Source organism: Hippocampus comes, unplaced genomic scaffold (assembly GCF_001891065.2).
Source record: "Hippocampus comes isolate QL1 unplaced genomic scaffold, H_comes_QL1_v1.1 scaffold176, whole genome shotgun sequence".
Lineage (NCBI taxonomy): Eukaryota > Metazoa > Chordata > Actinopteri > Syngnathiformes > Syngnathidae > Hippocampus > Hippocampus comes.
In genome coordinates this window covers 899,625-919,243 of record NW_017805826.1, presented here as the reverse complement: position 1 = coordinate 919,243, position 19,619 = coordinate 899,625, and the positions used below count along the sequence as shown (strand labels likewise).

At 40.7% G+C, this 19,619-nt stretch overlaps 1 protein-coding gene across 3 annotated transcripts in view; it reads right to left on the bottom strand.

The window, feature by feature from the left end:
* Positions 1-7,258: 7,258 nt before the first annotated feature.
* grhl1 (grainyhead-like transcription factor 1) overlaps positions 7,259-19,619 on the bottom strand; it is a 21,962-nt gene continuing 9,601 nt past the window's right edge. For 2 of the 3 annotated variants that reach the window (XM_019887204.1, XM_019887206.1), the window contains exons 7-16: positions 19,107-19,260; positions 18,875-18,986; positions 18,662-18,756; positions 15,666-15,909; positions 15,432-15,559; positions 13,119-13,147; positions 12,802-12,887; positions 9,497-9,582; positions 9,227-9,291; positions 7,259-8,431 (exon numbers count right to left, since the gene is read on the bottom strand). In XM_019887204.1, coding sequence (XP_019742763.1) covers positions 8,317-8,431; positions 9,227-9,291; positions 9,497-9,582; positions 12,802-12,887; positions 13,119-13,147; positions 15,432-15,559; positions 15,666-15,909; positions 18,662-18,756; positions 18,875-18,986; positions 19,107-19,260 — 1,114 coding nt within the window. In that variant the 3' untranslated portion in view covers positions 7,259-8,316. The remainder of the gene's footprint in view (positions 8,432-9,226; positions 9,292-9,496; positions 9,583-12,801; positions 12,888-13,118; positions 13,148-15,431; positions 15,560-15,665; positions 15,910-18,661; positions 18,757-18,874; positions 18,987-19,106; positions 19,261-19,619) is intronic. The other variant, XM_019887205.1, reaches the window with a different exon arrangement.

Genomic DNA, 19,619 nt, shown 5'->3' with positions numbered 1-19,619 from the left:
TAAGAAAGTCGACTACTTAAGGCGAAGCGACATGTTTCACAACACAGTTGTTGACCCAAACGCAGCAAGAATGCAGGAACGCTGATAGTCCATTTTTCGATAGTATTTGAATGCAACGGTAGCGTCGGATGAAGCGCGCGCCTGTTATTTGGTTTAAAGGTATTTGTGCATCTGCTGATAGGAAATTTGACTTTAAAAAGAAACGTTCACCTTTGATGAAACAAATGAGTTTCGCACTTTAGAATGTTAAGTGAAACTGTTATTATTCCTCTTCACATTGCCATTGTGGTGTTCACTGTTCAAGTCATGTCTTTTAAAAGACCTTATTTTTAAAAGAGAATTTGATGCAATGTTCTAGAATATTTCAATTATTAACATATATTATGTATTTTGAGGCTTTAGTTGAAGGTATGCCAAGGTTTTACTTTTATTTAGAATTGCATGTCGGCCAGGATCGAATACTCTTGACTTGAGGATTTATCGTGGCCCACAGACTGTAAGTTTCCCACCCTCACATTCAAGTGAGACGTTGCATCAACTCATGAGGCCATGTCAGTGACGTGTCACTTGGTTGCTATTTTGTGAAGACTCAAAAAAACCTCCCAAACCCATATTCCAGTCCGCAGAACAACTGATAACCAAAAGCAACATAATTTCTCATCCAAATAATGAAAACATTCTTAAAACTTAACATCAATAATAGTACATGGGCACTAAAATGCATATATGCAAGAAGCAAATTTTGTACTGACCTTCATATGACATTATATCACTGACACCGTGAAAATGAAAGAAGCATGTGTCACAAGGCCCACTCTGAAAAAAATTGCAGACAGGAATATCAACAGTTGAAGTTTATTTAATAAAGATAAAATAGGAGCACACAGTTTTTGCAACTGAAATTCGGCTCAGGCCTTTTTTTATGGAAGTGTCGTTCTGTGCTTGCATGGGTTTTCACTGTCTTGCTCCCACATTCCAAAAACGAACAGGTTCATTGAAGACTGGAAATTGTCCATCAGTCTGAATGGTTGTCTGTTATGTGCCCTGTGATTGATTGGCGACTGCGATTACAGGACAACCAGTACCCCACCTACTGCTCGAAGACTGCTAGGAAAGGCTCCAGCACGCCAGCAACTTTCGTGAGGATAAGCCGATTAGAAAAATGGATGGATGGATTGATTGGCGACAAGTTCAGGGTGTACCTTGCCTCTCACCCGTGACCCTAATGAGGACAAGCGCCATAGAAAATGGATCGATTGATATTATTTAAATCTCCCCTTGGACTGTACGCTATTTGAGTAGCCCACTCAAATGATATGACAGTTTTCAATATGGCGCAGTGCTGTCCACACCACTACCATGATAAGAGACAGTAACGAACCATTTGGAGCCTACTTTGTTACCTTCCACCACTGGATGAATGCGATGGATAGAAAATGGCCGGATGGATAGATAGTAGCATATGACAGCAACAACCATTGATTATTTTAATAATCTGTCTATTAATCAATTAATTTGCATCCATTAATTCAAAAACAGAACTTCTTTTTAAATTGACACGACAGAAAATGCACATACATTTGGGATGATTGGTTTACTGGTTTGGTCTGTAAAATGTCTTTTTCTAAAGTAACAGCGGATGTTTGCAAATGTGTAATTTGGATTAAACACAATGGTAATCAATCTGCTGTCAGAGATGATGAAAGAAATCTGAGCATATTGACTGTCGAGAGGCAGAAAATTCTGAGCATTTGAACAATTTTAGGTCCCTAAATGGTCATCAAAAATAATGTGTTGACCGCAATATACCTCGTTGAATTAGCATGCAGCAGAAGTCGGTATGTGCTGCCTGCCACCACTGCAGACTCGTGTCTCTGTATCTGCACTGCTTTTTGTCACAGTGTGTGTGTGTGTGTGTGTGTGTGTGTGTGTGTGTGTGTGTGTGTGTTCCATATAGACTAAGCATGACAGTAGGGTGCAATGAGGGCAGTGTGTGGCATTGCAGAGGAACGGGAGGAGTGAAGGAGTGCATGCAGTGCAGGGGTGGGGATGGTAGAGTAAATGTGCGACAGGCAGCCCGCTCCCGACTGCTGTTTGCGCTCGAAAGTGGGGAAGTCCGCTTCAACTTAGTCAGGGAATCTGGAGGAAAGGTTATACGGGCCCTAGCCGGGCCTCCGCATGCTCACCTCCTCCCGTGTGCCGCCCCCCCGTCCAGGAAGCCCAGGAGTCATCGAGGATATGGTGGGAGGGAAGGGGGCGTTGCCCGAGCAGGGTTAAATATACCAACCCGGGCCATATTTTACAAACAGCTCCTGCACAGTCCTCTGACAGCCGACCGAAGACCCACGGTTTCACTTGTACAGTGGGTCCTCACTTTAGAATATCCCCAAAGTATGACGTTTCGAGGTTAGGAATGGCACCCAATGAACTAGTTTATAATTTTATTTATTGGCGTAGTATGTAAAACCTGTCAGTTGTAGCCTCTGCTGATCCCTCTGTGTTTACAGTCAACAAATCCCCCCTTTTCCCAAACTAACATTATAATCTCACAATGTACCTCAATAATCATGCTAATTAATACTTGGATGAAGCAAAAATTCCTTCAAATAACCCCCCCAAAAAATATAGGTAATTGTTTTTGACAGTAGAGAAAAGAGATTGCTGTTTGTAAACACTTGACTGTTCAAGTCCGAAACCTTGGTGTTGCTGATTGATACAGATCTGACGTTCATCGGCCACATCAAATCAATTACTTAAACAGCCTTTTACCAGCTGAAAAACATACTGCTTGAAAAATTACATGCTGCAAGCAGACCGAGAGAAGCCTATCCATGCTTTTATCTCCAGTAGACTTGATTATTCTAATGGTCTTCTTCTGACTGGACTGCTTCAAAATAACAACAAAAAGCTGCTGCCCGAAGACAGCTGGGATAGGCTCCAGCACGCCCCGTGACCTTTGTGAGGACAAGCAGACCAGAAAATGGATAGATGGAGTTTGAGCTATAAAATCTTACGCAATACTGATTTTATCATGCGTTTATAGCTATGACGTTTCAGGGGGGGGGAAATCAATTCGTTCACATATATTACTAAATATATTATTAAATTGTGCTGGGCAGCTGACTGGCGACCAATTCAGGGTGTATTCCACCTTCCGCCCAAAGTCATCTTGGGTAAGCTCCAGCATCAGCTGCGACCCTGTTCAGGATTTTGAAAATGAATGAATGAATATTGATAAATTACATACACAGAGAAAATATGGTGTGTTGAATTTAGTTAATGTTATTCCTGATCCAGTTTATTATAATTGTTGTCATACACAGAGAAAATATGGTGTGTTGAATTTAGTCAATTTTATTCCTGATCCAGTTTATTATAATTGTTGTAATATTCTTCTTCTTCTTATTATTATTATTATTATGAAAACCTGATGTACATAGAAAAAATCTAGGGCAGATTTGGAATCAGTGCAAAAAAGTGTTCTAGAAAAGTTTACTTGCATCTCTGACTTAAAAAAAACAAAACAAAACAAAACTGAAATAAATGTGTTGACCAGTGTTATTAATTGATGGGCGACCAACAACTTTTACTTTCAGCTTGTCAACCAAGCAAACCTTCTATCGGTACGTTCATCAAGTCAAAACAAGATTCAAGTTCATATTACACGAGAACCAATGATGCATTTTCTCAAGCGCAGCTGTGGTGATGATGTCATTGTCGCGAACATGGTGGATGCTTTGTGTAGCGATCAGCAGAAGTGGCTTTCCTCTCCCACACATGAGCAACAACAACACATTCCACCACAAGCCGTCGCTTCCTGATTGGTCAGCGGGAGACACTGAGGCCAATCTGCTGCTAGGAGACACTGATTGCCAGCTTGCTGGCTGGCTGGCTGTTGTCATGGCAACTAGAGGAGCAGGAGGCAGCGTTGCCAGGTCTCCCGACGGTGGAGCCTCCCCTGGAGACGCACTGAGCATGTGCGGCTGCCTAATACTGCTGTTGCTGCTGCTGCGGGCTGCAAAATCTGTGCAATTGCCATCATATTGGTGTTCAATCACAATGCAGCCTTGGTGTTACTGAGTCCACTTCGACTGCACTTCACCGGAGACGATCGCTGCTATTTCCAGTCCACACAAGAAACAAAGGAGCGCTTGTGTTATGTCATAACAAGTGTGGACACAGCGAGTTCATCGGCTCCCAGCAGGACGTTTTCAGTTTTCTACCTCTGAGAGCGTTTCTGTGAATGCGGCTCACCCATAGACAAAATGTGCTGTCAAAAAAAAAAAAAAAAATTGGTGACCTGCCAGAATATGGTCACCGTCAACCTGACGTCGCTTGAAATTATTGTGACAGGAAACGTTTAAGCACTAATTTGAATGGTGTCAATAATAAAATATCAGTTGAGTTTCACATACACAGCTGACGATAGACTATTGTGGCACCTGACACTTCACACTTCACACTTCAATAAATGGAAACATGGACGATTGATTGGCGCAATAAAACATTTAGCGTAAAAATCTAACACATCATTAATGATTACTCAGAATATTTCCAACTGTGTTTTCATGAGCATGTTTTTATTACATAAAGGTGAATAATGATACTGTTCTACGTGTTGAGTTCAAGGTATGATTCAAGCATTCAGTTTGGATTTTTTTGAAAGAGCACGGTATAATATAGTACTGATAACTGCAATTTTTTAAACAACAAATAATAAACGAAAAACCATAAAAAACAGACACAATCAATAAAACATCGGCGATAACTGCTGACACAATTAAATGGCTGAAATGGAAAATGTATCCAGTACAGTAAAAAAGTGAGCATACGTTAGAAAGTGGTTCCAAGTGTGAAGGAACTGAAATCGAATCTGAATGTAAAATAACGTACACTGAAAACAACCTGAGTGAGGTCAATGAATGCATGGCAAGAGTGCATAATCGCACTCGTCGTGGTATTTCTATTAATAATAATAAAAACAAACAAACAACAAATTAAATAAATAATGAAATATACACACAGAAATCATGGCATAAACAAAGAAACCAACACAATGAAAAAAAACCCCATAACTGCCTCTTGTATAGGTGATGACATGAGAGCAAAGTAACTGGATGCTTCATTTGAAGTCTCCCCAGACACAAAGCACATAGAGTCATTCGGGTCACAGGCAGGGGCAAGGCCGGGGGGGGGGGGCACACAGGAAGTCTTGAACCGATATTTGAAATCAGGACCCTTTGACTGGGAGGCAGACACGCTGACCACAAGACCAACGTGCTGCCATTCATGGAGATAGTGAATGTCCTCAGCTGCTCCCGGATTTTCCCTTTTTTTCCGCCCCTCCAAATATATCAAACGCAAAGAGCTGGCTGGCTCTCGAGCACAGCAACAGAAAGTGTGAGGTGAAATGAGGACAAGTGAGGAAAGTTGGCACAGTGTCTGGAGAGAGGGAGAGAAAGAGGGATCCAGAGAGAGGGAAAGTGAGAGAGTCAAAGACTGAGAGCAGATGGCTTTATCCTAAAGGGATAAAAATTATGTGGGGGGGGGGGGGAAGTATGGTAATTTTTGGCGCGTTTGCTTTATTTTAATGATATCTACATGAGACATCCTCCACACTTGACTGTCACCGCCGTCATCTTATGCCGCTCTGTCTCCATGTACTCTGGACACACCCGTGATAATTATGATCAACACCGGCATGTGCGTCAGACCAGCGCACAACTTGTTAAGTGACCTAGTTACAACAAAAACAATTATGGAAAGATTTCATATTGACAAAATGACAACACCAAAATAAATTGACAGTAAAATGAACACCAAAAGCTCATGTGTAATATTAACCCTTTCATGCACTCTGTAACCGAATAATATGATAAGCCGCCCACTGTAGTCACCGCTGTCCCTGAAAGACAAAAGAGAAAGACGAAAACGAAAGTAATTTTCGCGAGGATTGTAGTTAATTTTTAATTTGTTTTATAAACGTAAGATGTAGTTTCAGTTAGTTTTGTTTTGGGGTTTTTTCAAAAGCATTTTCGCTTTTACTTTATTTCGGTCACGAAAATGTTTTGGGAATTTTTGTTTTTGTTGTTTTGTCAGTTTTCGTCAACTATAATAACCTTGACAGTGACTTTTTGAGAGAGGTGGCATTGCACTTCGTGGGATCCAAACTGCAGGAAAGTATGACGAATGAGAGAGTAGAAGTAGTCATAGTGAAAGAAGTAGAAGGAATAGAAAAAGCTTGCCATGATAAAAACAATTCAAAACCTTTTCCACCAAAAATGAAATCCTATCGAGAAGTGAAGTAAAAATACACAACTGAGATATTGTTTGCAAAAGTGTGCACGCCCCTCACATAAATGGGGATGTGGCTGTATTCAGGCTAAACCAGTCACATTCAAAGTCATGTGAAGTGGCTCTTTACACTTAAGATGTTCTAGTAGGCTTTTCCTGACATTTCATTTATTGATTTCTTACTTTTCAGCAGTGCCTGGTGGTTTTGTGCAAACACTGACTCTTATTTATGGACTTTTCTTTGTTATTTTTCCCACCAGTTTTACTGGTATGCGATTTCCACTACGACTATCACAACCACATACATTCATTATTGCATTATAATTTGGTCAAAGACTCAAAGGGTGGAGGGATTCGTGAAGAGAGGCTACGTTCAAACTTGTGGTTTTGAAACGGCAAACAGCCGCATCACATTTATAAGTGGGTGTGCACACTTGTGCAACTACATTATCTCAGTTACTTTAAAAAAATCAATTTAGTATTATAGGTTTTAGGTCACATTAAAATTTATCTTGGGCTCATTTTTTTTTATGTTACAAGAACCTGGCATTTGAATAGGAGTGTGTAGACTTTTTATATCTTTTTAAATACGATTACCGGTACGTAAAACACACTGACTGAAGAATAGTCAGTGTGCGATTTAAATATGGTAACTCCAAGAATTCCAACTGCCTCTTGGGGGGCATATTTGCATCGCTATATGTTCAACCTTGTACGAGTTCTTTCATTGGCATTTCAGAGGGACTTCTCTTTTGTAGCTCCATCAATGTACTGAACAGCTTGAGTGAGCTTTTGAAAAGAATATTATTTAAAGGGCCAGCACAGGAAATGGCATCCAGGTGGTGTCAGCACCCGTGCATGCTTCCTGAGTCCCCACAGTGTTGATCCCATGCCCATGCAGACATCTGCTCCTGAACACACACTGTAATACATATGCATCCATCATTTGACTTGAAGACAGGAAGACAGCAGTACAAGCGAGCTTTTATTGAGCGCTATTGTGCATTCAAATCTGTTCAACAACAACAAAAAAAAAGTAGCGCTTCCATTAAAATGAAAAACAAAAACCTCTTTTCCCTTGACACGCAATGCAATAATAAATCCATATAAAAACATATCAGGCATGATAGAAATCTGAATACAGTATACAAAGCAAAAAAAAAAAAAACCCCACAACCATTCTCTTTGTAATAAATATATACACAAACACACAAGTAAGTACTGCGATATAAAGAAGATCCGAAGATGTAAGCATGTTTCTGAAAGGATATGTACAATATTTTCATGCTGTATTTTTTTTTTCTGAATCCAAATGTCATATTGCACTTGCAGAACAGTATGGTGACTTTACTAGACCAATTCATTAACTACTTTACCTACGCAAGACTCGTTCTCAAGGGAAGATGCGTTCTCGCCTTCTATTTAACAATACTAAAGATTATTTCAATTGGTCAGAAATCGAAGCCATTTCACTCTCAAACAATGTGTCCTACTCTTAAAAAAACATGCATGAACATCTCTCCTAATTGTACAAAGATGATTTTTACATGCTAAATACTGCCATGTTTTCTTTACCTGTTAATTATGTGATAAATACATTGAATATTCAGGGTTTTTCTTTCGTCCTTACTAACCTTGTGCTCATTTTACGAGCTATACAGTAACTATTCATCGTAACCGGTTGTAATCATCAGTGCTATGGCTTGATTAAAATGAGCTGTTTCTCCTCACAATATGTCAGGATAATGAGAAACACTGCTGCTTTTTGCAATAGGAGAATGAGGTATAGCAGCACCACTGAAGCTTTGTACAAAACACATACAGGAAACAAGGAGGAAAAAAAAAATCTCCTCACATTCCTTGGAATCAATTAACAATGAGGCACATTAAGAGCTATATGGCTTGTTAAATACCACTTCTTTTTGTTTTGCCTTGTAAGATGATACAAGTCCATCATTAATGTACAGTGTAAACCCTTCATCCTCCTCCTCCTCCTCTTCTTCCGCTTCCTGCTGCGTCCAATCAGATTTCCGTGAGGGTGAGCTTGTACATGCCGCCCATCTCCTCCATGGAGATCTGGAAGGTGTCTTCATTGGAGTAGTGCTTGATGATGTTGTCATCCATGTGGACCAGAATCCTGAAAAACAGAGTTTTTGGTACTCGTCAGAGCAAACTTGACATATAAACAAAAAAGCATGACATTGGTTTTCCAAATAAAATCACCACAATGAATCGCGTCCTCCAAATGTTCATGATGCTGCGTAGTTTGCTGTCTAATGACATGCAGTACAGACGTTACTATGTTCTATACAACACTAGCAACGAAACAGGAGGGACGAACATTCAGCTGCACAAAGTTGAGCTCCCTACGCTTGATTTAAAAAAATAAAATAAAATCTATATTATTGCTTATATTGAATATTTTTCTTCATTATCTGAATGTGAGACAAACTGAATATTTTAACCAAATTTAAAGCAATTCAGTGGCATAACATTAACCCTTTCATGCACAAATAATGTGCATGAACCTGATAAGATGTCCACTGGAGTAACCGCTGTCCCTGAAAGGGTTAAAGCCGATGGCTCATGGCTAGACCTACTTTCATATTTTATCCTTGTTACAAGCACACAAAAATGGGATCCGAAAAAATTTTTTGATTTTTGTTCCACGCACTAAAAATATTTCAATGAATCCCTCTCTGACAACGTCAATCAAAATCAAGCCTTTTAACATTGTAAAGATTTGGATTCACAATAGACCCAGATCTGCCACTGACTGTATGACAGCTGAACAAGCCCTCTGCTTCAGCTGCAGTTGGAAAGTGAAACCTCCCACAGGAGGCGGGCATGCCCAATATGTGACGTGAGAGACATGACATGAAAAACAAAAACTACCTGTCAGTTAGCTTTGCTCATTGTGACTCATACGTACCCTTTCTTGCACTTCTTGTAGACTTTTCCAACCTTGTCCAAAGGCAAGTCGTACTTCTCTGAAATCTGAAAACACAAAACCGTGTCATGTTTTCTTAAATGCTTCCCACTCTGGACCCGAGCGGACCAGGTGGGCGTCCCGTCACAGCTCATTTAGCTGCTATGTCGTCCCAGAGCTGCAGACGGCGAGGTCTCCATCTGCCACTGATTAAACAGAAAGGTCCCCGAGTTCATCTGGGCGAGTTTTTGTATTAAATAATGATATACTTACAGCGTCCACCAGGCCTTTCAGTGTGGGATTTTTCAACATGACGGCGTCGAACACCTCCTCCGTCTCCTTGCGCACGTACAACAGGACTGTGGTGGGCAAACACAAAGCGGTCCATTAACGACAGCTCACCTGTCAAGTAATACCTCATATTAAAGTGCTTCACGTGAGCTTTCCAGATGAATGATTATTATGCCACTTTACACTTGTATAGTGACATATCAGACCTCAGAATCGTTTTGTGTGTGTGTGTGAGAGAGAAAAACAACAATAAATTCACAAATTAGCACAAAAACACACGAAAGAGCTTCCATTCTTGTCAGTATGAAATATTCGGATTATTTAAAAGAACTTTTTTTGAGTAGAGAAGTTTGTGGCAAAAAAAAAAAAAATCAACAGTCAGGGGGAAAAAAAACAAAACAACAACAACAAAAAAACAGGACAAGTAACAAGGTCAGCAGTCTATTATGCAACAAACCATATTGACTGCACCTAATATGAAAGTCCTGAATGAGGGCTTGAAGATCTGTAAATACAGCCTATCAATCAGTCGTGATTTGATCATGTAACAGATTAGGGCAAAGGTTATGTGCACATAAGAGCCAGTAAATAAAAATATAAATCAAGTCATCCGTTTACATTACCGGTATATAGCTCAGATTTTCCAGATCTGGAAGAACTCTTATCAGTATGATAATTAAGGAAAAACAACTTGATATCTGATGTAAGTGTGAGATACATCCTTGGATGCACTGGGACACATCATCAGTGATCTTCCGACATCATAACCCCTCCCTCAGGTGACCCAGCCAGGGTTAATCAGACTCCGGCTTGTGTCCCAGGAGCATTGGCCCACAGATGGCTCCTTTTCATCCAGAATCATCTATCTAGAGGCTCTTTCTGGTGCCACCATGGTGGCCTTTCTTTTCTGTGCACCTGTGATGCCAACTAGTATGGACACCTTGCACAGTGAACGGCCAGCAAAGCCCATACACCCAATTTCAATGGGCTTCACAGCGTGCCTTCCAGTTTCCTCTTTGTCATTGCTCGACTAGCTCCTGGTCCTTTGACCGCTTCTACTCATTCGCCTCCTCTCGGCGATCCTCCCTAAGGAACTGTCAGTTCTATCAATAGCACCTGCCTTGAAGATCCTGACGTAAGTACGATGTCTGGCCAAAGCGAGGTTGTTGTGACGTGGTCTGGAAACTCGAGCTGCTTGCTCAAGTCCACAGCTGAGGTGAGGAGCTGGCTTGGGCTGTGACTGTGGCTCACGAAAGCGCTCTATAAATAAAGACATGTTCTATACAAAATGGCTGGCTGGATGGACGGATGTCAAGATTCTCCATTGCGCAATGAAACGCTCAAATCATCTGAATTTATCTCTCATATTAAAACCCATCAGGGTTTTCCAGCTCTATAATACAATGTCAACACGCAAAAATAACCATACATCTGGCACAGACATCTCAAGTGACATTGCCATGCGAAATACCTCCACTTTTTTTTTTTTTTAAACTGACTCCAGACTGCACGGGCATTATTCCAACTAAAAAAAAAAGAAAGAAAGAAAGAAAAGTGGCTCAGGGCCCAGACAGAGCGCACGCACACACTGTAATCATCATACATGACTGCAAACATACAAAAGGGACATGATAGCAGACTCTCATTCTTCCCAAGACCCAGTTTATTACATTTATTTGGTCAGAAACCTTTTTTGGAACATGAAAACACTGCACGTCGTCCATCAGCAGCTTCTATTTCAAGACAAATTTAGGGTGTGCTTGTATGAGTCATTTCTGGTGGAGGTGTTTAGACGTAGCCATGTAATGCTATGAGCGGTTGTTTGTCTCAACCCATCACCTGTCTCGAGCCGCCATGTGAAAATGTGTTTGGCGTCATTTTAAGAGGCACCGCTGCAAATGATTGACAGCTTTGTTCGACAACAACCTCATTGCCTGTAGCTGGCGGACCGGTTGAACTGCTGAGCGGCTTGCCAAACGCAAAAAAAGGCCACGTGGGACTTTTTGTTTTCTTTAAATAACACAATTCCTTTTAATCCATTGATGATTAAAAGACATTTGAGGTCAGGCTTCTCCAAAAGGAGCTTGAAATGTAAATCCTAAAAAAATTAGCCTTTAGTTGCGTCTACTGGATTTTGTGTGGAAATGTTTAGTGACCTAATAAGCTGAGGAAAAAGTTGAAAAACAAATTATGCAGGGTAAACAAAATATCTTGTGACCCTTTCATGTTTTCTTCTTGGAACCTCATGAGGGTAATCAATAATGTCAACGCTCTGAAGCATTCATATTATACAGTAATTCTTATTGCATTTCCCCCGAGCAATGTCCTCGCACCTCCTAAAATAAGATATCTTCACACTTTTTGGTAACAAATACGGCCTCACAAAATACATCCAAAATACTACCATAGTGACCCACATTGAAATAAAGTATCAGAGTCGGCCTTAGTGTTTATTTATATATATATACTATATATATACATATAACGTTCTTCAAGATTGCATTCAGATGTATTGTATTTAAAATCAGAATACAACTGAATGTTACTTACATTTACCATGTGGAATTGAAAACAAAAGTCACTGTGTCATTATGCACAGTTTGAACAATGAATTCAGTGATTATTTCACATACCACCAGAGGGAGCCTGTGTACCACGCAGGTGTTTTATTTGTAGCAACTTTCAGTTCATCTGCTGTTTTAAATAATAACAGAATTCGAAATGAAAGCTCAAATACTGATCATTTCAGCGTCATTTTATAGTTCGGTGAAATTTTTGGACTTCTCTGTTTTTGAAGGAAATTGTTTTCTTGGAGTTGGATGGTTTTGCGATGTTGAATTTTGGGAATCAATTTTCAGAAACACAGTTAAATTCATGCGAGGGATATAACAGCACTTTTAATGTGAATGCTCGATTGGCAATTAAAGAACAGAATGGGCTGCATTTGGTCCGTGAGCCATACTACTTAGCCTGGCTCTGATCTAGGGTAAAGGGCACAGGTTTGTTTGTTGTGTGCCTGTGTGCAAATGGTATTTCGTTGGAAGCCAATGAGTGAAGGCCTCAGCATGTGTCCATGTGTGTGTGTGTGTGTGTGTGTGTGTGTGAGTGTGTGTGCGCGCGCACGCTTGAAATTGAGAGGAGGCTACCAGAGCAAGCTGACATGCACGTGTACTAGCGTTCACACGTTTTTCCCCACAGCAAGAACCCCTCCCTTGCCCCTCTAACTAGTATTAAACCGCACGCACGGGTGTGCGTGCGCACACACACACACATACGCGTATGCCTACCTTTCTTGGGTTCTTCTGCCCTGGCCATCTTATTGGGCGGTGACCCGAACTCATCATCGCTAAAGGGCAACCTCTTCATGCCAGAGCTGCGTGGGACAAACAGGCAGATAAATCAGTTCTTACGAGGCCTTCACAGCCAGTTAACAGGCAGTTAAAGACACTGGAGAACGAACATGTGGGTATGCAACACCTTCAAGCCCTCTCTAATAACAACATTTATCCCTTTGCGCCTTTTTACTGAGAAGGTGCCAAAAGGTCACCACGGTGGCAATTGTGAAACCAAATGTGAACAGAGCGAGTGTGAAATCGGGGCTCACCTGTCTTCTCCATCTTCTGCCGCGAAAGGCTGCAACACACACAGACAGACGGACATTAACACCACAAGACTGAACAGGAGGAAATCAAAATCGGCCGTTGCTGACATTGAGGTTTCAGAGGTACCGGTGCATTTTGGGAAAGCACTACATGCCAGGGCCGGACGGTTTAAAGACGGCCAACAAGTTCACGGGGTTGACCCAGTTAGAGAGGTGATATGAGTCCAAATGTCGACTGAGCTCCTAGAACTGGAGGGAAGCCACAACCCGGGAGCGGGGAGGCCAGCAAATGTTTCATAAAAAAAAAAAAAATGCTTGTAAAGGCTTTCTTTCCTTCCACTGTATTGATTGCAGGTGTTTGTGTGATTAGAATGCTATTCCGGGAACGATGAACCCAGTAAGCTCAAGAGTTTATCAGAAAGTGATAGCCAGGTTCAAAGTTAGCAGCAGCACCAAAAATAACCAAAGTAAATGTTAGCAGTGGGGGGAGGCGGGCTCTTTTTGGCACCAATGCATAGATCATTGTTTATCCAGCAGGAAGCACTCAAAGTTTACACACATTTATCAATGGAGGGCAAAGGGGGCATTTTCCCTGATACCAATCGAACACATTTGAAAGCGCTCCTGTAAGGAAAAGTGGCCGCATATTATACAGTGATGCCTCGAGATACGAGCGACCCGACGTACACGTTTCACTTAATCAGCTGTGGTCAGGTCACTTTTCTTGCTTTGATTTGTGAGTAAAGGTGTGCATCGTTCCAGTAAAATAGAATTCTATACGTATCTTGATACGATTCGAGGATGGTACATTTAAAAGTGGAACGATTCCATTCAGTGGGATTGCAATTCCATTTGCTAAAACGTGGCTCAGTTTGAGAGGGTGTGTTGCAATGAGTTTCTTGTTGGAAGCAGACAATCATTTGACAATATGAATGAACTTGTCAGTTCTATAAATGGTGCATTTCCTTCAAAGACACTTACTGTGTTTCGTTTTTGAAATATCGCACGATGATTTTGGCGTATTCTTTCTGAATCACCCTGTGTATGATACAATACAATTAAATGGCCATCAGTGATACGTGACTTTTCACTATTTGTGGGCTGGCCCTGTTCACTGCAAATGTATTCTGCACGAAGAAGAATGAAAATCAAAGCAATTTCAACAGGGTACTAAAACCTCAGAGAAACTGTTATTAAAAAAAAAAAAAACAAAAAAAAACATTTAAACCCACAGATTCTCATAATATACAATTATGAATATTTATTTGACAGATCATCTGTCTTCATACAGTTGTATTTATGGCCCTCAGAGGATTTAGCAAATCTTGGTGTCATCTTTTCATTAAGATGCACACACTTGAAGTTTGCCACCAACATAGTTTCTTTTTAATCTAATTATACACAGAGACAATCTTGGGAACGATTCATCACTGTCTCATATTATTAGAGACAAGAGTTTGTTCACTATCTCCTGTATGAAATATAAATGCACATACACACTTGCTTGTGGTATGACGTGGTCAACCTGGTCAGAGTCCACAGTGAACACGTCTCATCTGACAGGCCGCCGGCTGCTTGCATGCCAACACTAATAAAAATCGGAACTTAAGTGTGCGTGCGGCATGCTCTTATTCTTCATTTAAGTTCCACCGAGGCCATGCCTCTGCTCATAAAACATGCCAGAAGCAGGCGGTTTTTGGGGTGGCACAAGACAATGCATTTGCCACAAATAATTTTTTAAGTTAACCACGAGCGATGCTCATCAGGCCATACATGAGGAGCATCTTACTTTTCCAAATTTGTTGGCAGTCATCACTGCCCCCAAGTATCCTTTTTTTTTTCCTCAGGGTAAGAATAAATGCCAAACCAATGTGGATTTTGAGGCAGATGCTGATTTCCGATATTTGGCAAAATTAAATTCTGATAACCGATCAATGAACTGATGGAAAAAAATACAGTGAACACAATATTTTTTTGCTGCAATTTGAATTTTTGGTGCAGATTTCAGCAAAGATCATGGTAGCTAACATACCTGATTTGCCACATAAAATGATGTTGCGGGCCCGGTCTGGCCCCTGGGCCTTGAGTTCGAGTAGTAATGTGTTAAACTCAAGTACAGATGTGTGAAAACTCGACTTTAGTACAGCAACAAAGAATTTGTACTTTTCTCCTTCCTGCAACTGGCATCAGCAACAACACACACTGTGTTCCTGCCTGTTACTGTACCGAGCAGGTCACCATGACCCATGAGTGGGTGGATCCGTGGCTCTCTATGGCGCATGAAAGTGCGCATGTGCGTTTTGTGCGACAACTCACATGGCGCTGGAAGGTAGAGAAGTGAATGTCAGGTATGAAGAGCACCGGCTGGGTCTCGAGATCATTCATCATCTTGAAGATGGTCACGTCGTTGCGTTTCTGCAGGATGGGCACTTTGACATCCACGACTGTAAAAATGGTCATAAAATGAGGAGCAGGTTAAAGTCTTTTTATGGCGCCAACATGCCACACGGTTGCCTCGTAACATTCTGAGGCGTCGCCATCGCCACTCACAGGACAGGCCCGGGTTGAGGTCGGCCACCTTGCCTTTCCTGCGGGACTGCTTCCTCTCTTCGTCTCGGATCTTTCTCTCGGCCCCCTTGTCGCAGAACACCTTGATCTGGCAGAAGGCCCGGTGGATGGGCTTGTTGCTGCGGTTGTTGTAGCTGTATGTGTCGATCTGCAGGTTGAGGGGGAGGCCCTTCACGCCCTTCTGAGAGGAGAAGTCCGTACTCAGGCAGTTGACTGAGATGAAGATCTGAGGAAGACCCATTCAAGGGATCAGGAGTTGATTGAAGACAAAATGCTGCAATTTGTTTTTTCTTTTTTTTTTGAGGGAACCTATCCTTCGTTATGCTCTGAAAAATTTCCCCTTCTGCTATCTTTGTCCTCAGGCCCAAGCTGTGTCCACTACTGCTATGGCCTCATCTTGTGGCATCGTCGTGACAAGGACTGATTTTTACATGAGGGGTTGGCGCATCATTTTGGCAGGTCTGCCTTGACCATTCTTTTTTTTTTTAAATAAATAAGCACATTCATTATTTTAAGTGCTTTGGTTCAGTTCACTGTACTCAATGGACCTAACATGCACTTTTGAAAGGTCACACGAGCCAGACCAGGGGGGGGGGGCAAAGGAACTTCGCAAAGAAAAGGTGCAGCTTATTCAAACCCCGAACTTCAGACTTGTGAAGCAGATGTGCTAACTGCATTCCAGACCAATCCATATAAATAGAAGAAATTACATTATTAGAATTATATAACTGTTGATTTTTAGAGAAATGATCATGGCGCCAGCAGCATGGCTAAATGAAGGCAACAAATGTCTTTTCTAACGTTCAGTGATCTGTGTCTCCCTCTAGTGGACAAATCCAGACAACAGCGACTCGCACTCATTTCCCAGCTAAAGATAAACTTTCCCTCGGTGGAAGGAAAATAATATGGGAACATGATATAAGAGCTAAAAGATCATAAAATCAAACCCTTGTCATCTTTGAGCATTTTTTAAATGAAAACGCATACAAATTAGGTAAATAGAGCGACAATACATAAAGTAGGTTGAGTTTTCATTGCTGTTTATTTTCCGGACTATGCATAAACTGCATGAAGGTTTTTGGTAGCACATTTAATTCTGTTTTTTGTGGTAAACAGATGGATTTCCTCGCCCTCAAATATGTTTATATTACAGGTTAGGGCATTGACATTCTTGACAAAATTATTGCATATGCGTCAAAGAGGTCTGCTCTCCACTTTGTACATGGTTATCTCTTTAAAAAGATAACCATTGTGTTCTCCTCTCAAGAAATAACAACAAATAAACACACCTTTGCGAAATTATAAAATTCTGAAACTTTTAAAAATGTCTTTGTATTCTTAAATGAATGTTAGACTTTTAAAAATTCCTCAATTGTAAATTTAGCTTGCAGTATTTTCTTCTGTGCATATCACCTATAAATTTCTTTGATGCACTTTTCCCCTTTCACCAAAAGTTTTTTTTACAATGCATTCTTAGTTTAATTCGTTTTTTGGTTTTGGTTATCATTTTAGTCCTCATTTCATTGTTTGCATTATTTTTCTGGTTTAAACCCCCCATCATTCATGAATGTTTTTCTTTGCCTTTTGTCGTTGTCCATTTTCCTTCTTTAATACATTTTGGACATTTTTTTTCCTTTTTAACTTGTCCCCTTTCTCCCCTGTTTCATCATCTTTGTTGTTGTTGTCATTTTCTACTGATTGCCTTAGTCCATTTTTCATTATTTTGTTGACATTGTGGTGTAGCGCATCATTATTTATGACAAAATTCTAGCATACGCAGGCAGCATCTACAACAAATTGTTCAACCTCGGAGGTCAGCTTTCTATTTACTTTTACCAGATAATCATTGTGCTTATGTGTGTATATATAAAACTATTGTACTTCATTGTTGAACATCCATTTAGAACATATCCCAATACCTGGCTAACATTTGGGCAGATAAAAAAAAAAAAAATTAAAAAAAAGAATAAAGGGGTGAGACTTCATGCATTAATGTTGCAGGGCAAACTAAAAGCGAGCATCATCTTCCTCAAACAAGCTGCTGACAACCACAAATGCACACACAAGGATGAATATCCTACGGGCACCGTCCTGAAGTCATGAGACGGTTAGAGTCACATCCTGGTCTGTGTGTGTGCGTGTGACTGCACACTAACGGGTGGGCCGCCAGGCTCTTTGGAAGCCAAATCATATCGTTCATCTCTCCTCTCAACAACACGTCAGGGCCAAGGGAGGGTGAGCAAACGAGGAAGACTTTTCACCTTCAGCCTCTCCATTGAAAAAGGAGCTCTCGCTTCAGCCCACCCGCTGAGTTTCCTCATTCTTTTGCTGCTGTTTATAAATGATGTTTATTTTGCTGAAAGGGAAATATGTCACATGCACGTTGCCCATTTCCTTTGTTTTTAGACATTTTTTTATTGTCCCTTTTTGTATTTTACTTTGTGTCTTTGTCCTTATTTTTTCTTTCTGCGCAAGCTTGTCACACATTTTTTTTTCAGTTTTAGATATCAATTTTTAGATTTCATTTTTGCTTGTCCTTGTTTTCTTTTGTCTATTTTTCTTTTTCTGGGTTCCCTCTTCTCACCATTATCAGTTTGGAATTTAACGGTTTAAATATTTTGAACACATATTTTTCTTTAATTTTCTATCCTGTATATGTTAATTCTACGGCACGTATTGAAGCACAGTTGAACAATATTTTTGTATTTATTCTATGTATTACTTGCCTCAAATCACCAGGCAAAACTTTAAATCTCTATGCCATTCTCTTCCTGCTTACATTAGATGTCAACTTTCCTTAGGCTTCCTCTCTAATGTTGCTTTTATGTTTGTTTGTTTTTTTTTCCTTTCCACTTTTTGGGTTACTCCTATTTTGGTGTAATTGTGATTACTGCTGTGATGGTCTATACATTCCCCTTATTGGAACTGAAGTTTAACATTAGAATGCATGTGCATGTATATTCATTTTGCTATCTTACTTTGGCCTCTTCGTTTGTGTCCCAGGTGAAGGAGATGGCGTTGTAGGAAATCTCCTCAATGTTGCCGATTGTGTTGAAGCTCTCCTTGTAGTCAGCTGCGACAGCAGAAATATTTTTCATTGGATCTCGTTAGATGTGCAGGAAATGTCAAGCTTTTATTTATTATGCAACCGATTAAAATAAAGACATAAATAAATAAAATAACAAATGTACCGATGTCGAGACACCTCTGCTTGGCAGTGTGTTGCCTTGAGTGCCAGTACTTCCAGTGTTTCAGCTGGTCTTCTCTGCACTTCTCTTCTCCGAATACAACCATCACCACACTCTGTGAAGGCACAATCAGCCTTCAGTCTACTCTCGCGTACAGCCTCTACCTGCACTGTGTGTGGGTCTTTATGTGATAATGAACACAGGACAAATCGGGCTGGAGCTCGTTAGTTCTCACCCTGACTTTGGTGATTGGTTGCTGCAGGCCTTTGTTGTCAATCTCCCGCAGGGTGATGGGGTAAAACTGTCCCTTGTTCAGATACGTCATGGTTCCGTCGCCTGTCTTCTGACGCAGAGACTTGGATGCTTCAAGGGTGTACTCGAAATTATTCCTAAGACACAGACGAGAGGAGAAATGTGATCCATCCTTAGATTTTCTGTAGCGTGAGCGATACGTGGGCTCTCCCTAACGGTATGACAAAGAATCGCGGATAACTAGGGATGTAACGAGTCGTCAAAAATTGATTTATAATTATAAATGAATAGTAGGGTGGTCCACATTTTCATGGCAAAAAAAAAAAGTTTGTCGGATTCGTCGGGCCGGGTCGGAATTCTTGTCGATACTATGGTACAAGGTTCTGTGCAAAATTTCATTCCGATCTGATGATATTTTCCCGTCCCGCAAAGCGGCCAAAGTTTCCACCATAACAACTGGTCTCAATAGGGTGAACATGTGTATTTTAACCGTGTA